Source organism: Haliaeetus leucocephalus, unplaced genomic scaffold (assembly GCF_000737465.1).
Source record: "Haliaeetus leucocephalus isolate CR32 unplaced genomic scaffold, Haliaeetus_leucocephalus-4.0 Scaffold92, whole genome shotgun sequence".
NCBI classification, from domain to species: domain Eukaryota; kingdom Metazoa; phylum Chordata; class Aves; order Accipitriformes; family Accipitridae; genus Haliaeetus; species Haliaeetus leucocephalus.
The window spans coordinates 11,459,161-11,462,298 of record NW_010972528.1 but is presented as its reverse complement, the minus strand read 5'-3'; the positions used below and the strand labels follow the sequence as shown (position 1 = coordinate 11,462,298).

Sequence of the window (3,138 nt, the reverse complement as noted above, 5' to 3'; positions counted from 1 at the left end):
GCCTCAGTAACCAGCAGGTCGGTTGTGCTTAGTGCTGTGTGTGACCACTAGATCTCTTTGGTCATGTGAGATCTCTGGAAACTATGCTTACCTTGTGCTCCAGGCTTGCAAGCTAGCAATCTGTACAGTGTGTAAGCCTAGTCAGCAGACTTGTTCTGAGGTATGTAGGTGTATCCTTAAAGTCATTAAGTCCTGGCTTTTACAGAGAAAAAAGAGGGAAACTTCTAATTACTCTATTAAAAGATGGTAATTGAGGTAACACAGGTAATTCAAGGCAGGAGCAAGAAAAGAATTCTTGCTTTAGTGCAAGAACTGGTGCTTCTTAACTGTCAAATCCAAAATTAGAGCTAGCAGAAATAGAGGGAGTTGCTATAAACGGGAGGATGGTCTGGAACATTCAGAGAACCCTGATGTAACCTCAGAGTGTGCTGTTGAACAGTCAGGAAAAGGAAGCAAACAACGTGTAAAGTTCATTATACCCTCTAGATCTGCTATCTCAAGAAACTTGTGAAGTAGAAGAGCTGGTATTGTAAAGTCAGCGCCCGTAAGGTCAGGGCTTCTGGAGATGGGCTGAAGTCAGAAAGATTCTGACTGTACAAGCATCCAGGGCATCAATTTAGATTCCCACTAATTTGCAGAATTAGTAATAGGATTAGAGTCTCAAGTATTTGTCTACAATTACCATAGGGCAGTGAACTATAAAAATCAACAACCTTTTATTTTTTAACAAACAACAGTATAAAGTCTCTATTTTCCTAAAAAAATCCCCTTGTGTAATCTCTGAATTTTCTGTCTACATGCTGATTGAAATAATGTAGCTTGAATTCTGCGTTTGAAACCATGAATGAGGCTCATCTTTAAAGTCAGAACCACGTTTGTGTCTAAACTAATTAAAATGTCTGTTGAATTTTTGATGCAGAAATGAAGGACCTTTCAAAATGCAGTTCTGTTCCTGGTGTATTTTCACAGTTTTTTACAGAGAGAAATGCTAGTGGATGTAGAAGACAGAACTCACTAAAATGATTCCATAAAATGGTTTGATCAAATTTTGATCAAATACTAGTTGTACATTATTCATGTATCGTACTAGTTAGGGAACTGTTAGAAAAGTTCCTTTTATTTTGGAACCGTATAAATCTTTGTGACCAAGTTAGGGGTTCTTCCCATCCCAATCTGTATTGCCCTGTATACAATCCATAGACCTCACAAATTTTTTTTTAAGACCGAAAAAAAAAAGCGCACCACAAAAGCACTGAAGATAACACCCCATATAGAAGGGTGCTTTTATACAGGGATTTCAAGGCCATTTTAACTCTGTGAGGAAAAATTATCCTAAGAATTTGCATAATCTCAACTTTTTACATCAATTCAACTGTAATATTTTAATGTTTTTTTAAAGAACGCATATTCATTATTATTATTATTGCTAATTATAATGAAGATTCAATTCTGTTAGAGAAATGGATGAAAGATTGGCCCATTTATTATTTCATCCTAATCAAGACATCCATGCCTGCATTGGAATTCAGATACAGCAACTTCTTACACCATGGGTTTTATGCCAAAGTAGAATTGAAAATGCTTGAGATCTCAGGTACATTTAAGGCATGGAGAAACAACTCCCGTTTAGTACTTTAGATGAATTTCTTTTGTTTCAGGTAAGCGATTCTGCCTTTCTGATGGGCCACCAGAGCTTTACCAGTTGCACTGTTCTACCTCAGATGGCAGTTCCTCAGCCCTTTTTTCCCTCTTCGGTGCTTTGATGCATGTTAGGGATAGATGTTTTATTTTTGGAAGTTCTTATGCCTATTCCATTCTGTGGGTGAAAAGAAGGGTAATCCTGCCCTGGACTCTGAAGGAATTTGTCAGTCTGAAATTGCTACTGACTGTTGGTGTGAAAGGGGAGGAAGGGAAGGTGAGTATAGGTACTCTCCAGCTGACAATAGCGTGCTGCTTGATTGAAAGTGGACAGATGCAGTATGAGGCATAAATGGAGGTAATATATTACTGTGTGAAGCTGAAGATTTGTATCTATCTCCTTAATTACTTGCAGGATGAAATGGAGAAGGTCACTCTTGTGGCAATAGTAGTAGAGCACTTGGATTTTTCGTTCTGAGTCTCCTGTAGTCTTCCTACTGGATCCTGGACTCCCATTTCTCCATAAAGGCAACCAGTTTCTCTAAATGGATATCAGGAAGTTACAATGTCGTGTTTATAAAGTTTTTCACAGTCTTGGGTGGGAAGTGTGTGGAAGAATGCCCTGCCTATTTTATGAGAAAAGTAACCGTTATTCACAGTCTCATAAAATTTGAGTAATGTGACTAATAAAGAGCATCTTTTATTTTTTTTGCTTTTCTTTAATCTCAGAATGACTCTTAAGATTAAGTGGTTTATGTACTACATAAATATAGCTAATGCCAGTTTTATATTGTGTTTGACTTTATTCTTGAAAGCACAATTCTATTTTGAAGAGGAACTGCTTAATGGAGTAACTTTTTCTGCAACCTCCCCGATTTACGTAGTCAGTTAACTTTAATGGTGAAATTTAGTTTTATTGGTTTATTAGTTTTACGCACTTATGCCCCAAATCCAACACAGTTAAATGAACGCTGGGCTCTATTTCTTTCTGTTTATTACCAGAAACATTCTGTAGTTAAGCTACATTTTTTCCACCTAAAAAATTTCCTTTACAACTCTGGAGGTATTAGGGAGCTGATTAATCGTGACTAAAGGTGTAACTTTAGGCGAGCGCGTGGCGTTGCTCAAGTACAAGCTGAGGGCAAACCCGGGGTTTTATAATGCGTGGCTATCTAGAAACGAACGCGACAGTATCTTCGGCGGACACCTGCGTGCCGGGAGAGCCTGTTGGACACAGGTGACCGACGGCAGGACAGCACCTGTGCAGGGGTGCCCGGGGTCAGCGGACGAAGAACTTGGCTCCTGGGGAAGGCGGGGGTCTTGCGGAGGTAAAGCAAGCGGTGAGATGATTACATGAGAAGGAGAACGGGGTCTAACGAGGAGTTCGCCCGGCAGGGACGTCCCACATCCGATGCACGGGACCGCTTATTCTGCGTGGACGCGGGCGGCGCTGCCCGCGGGAGGAGGCAGGGCGGAGGCGGTAACTGCCCCGGCCCCGGC

The 3,138-nt window shown here is 40.5% G+C and overlaps 1 protein-coding gene across 1 annotated transcript in view; it reads left to right on the top strand.

The window, feature by feature from the left end:
- Positions 1–3,049: 3,049 nt before the first annotated feature.
- Positions 3,050–3,138, top strand: part of LOC104842721 (neural-cadherin-like) — a 66,118-nt gene continuing 66,029 nt past the window's right edge. The window contains exon 1 of the mRNA XM_010585235.1: positions 3,050–3,118. Coding sequence (XP_010583537.1) covers positions 3,050–3,118 — 69 coding nt within the window. The remainder of the gene's footprint in view (positions 3,119–3,138) is intronic.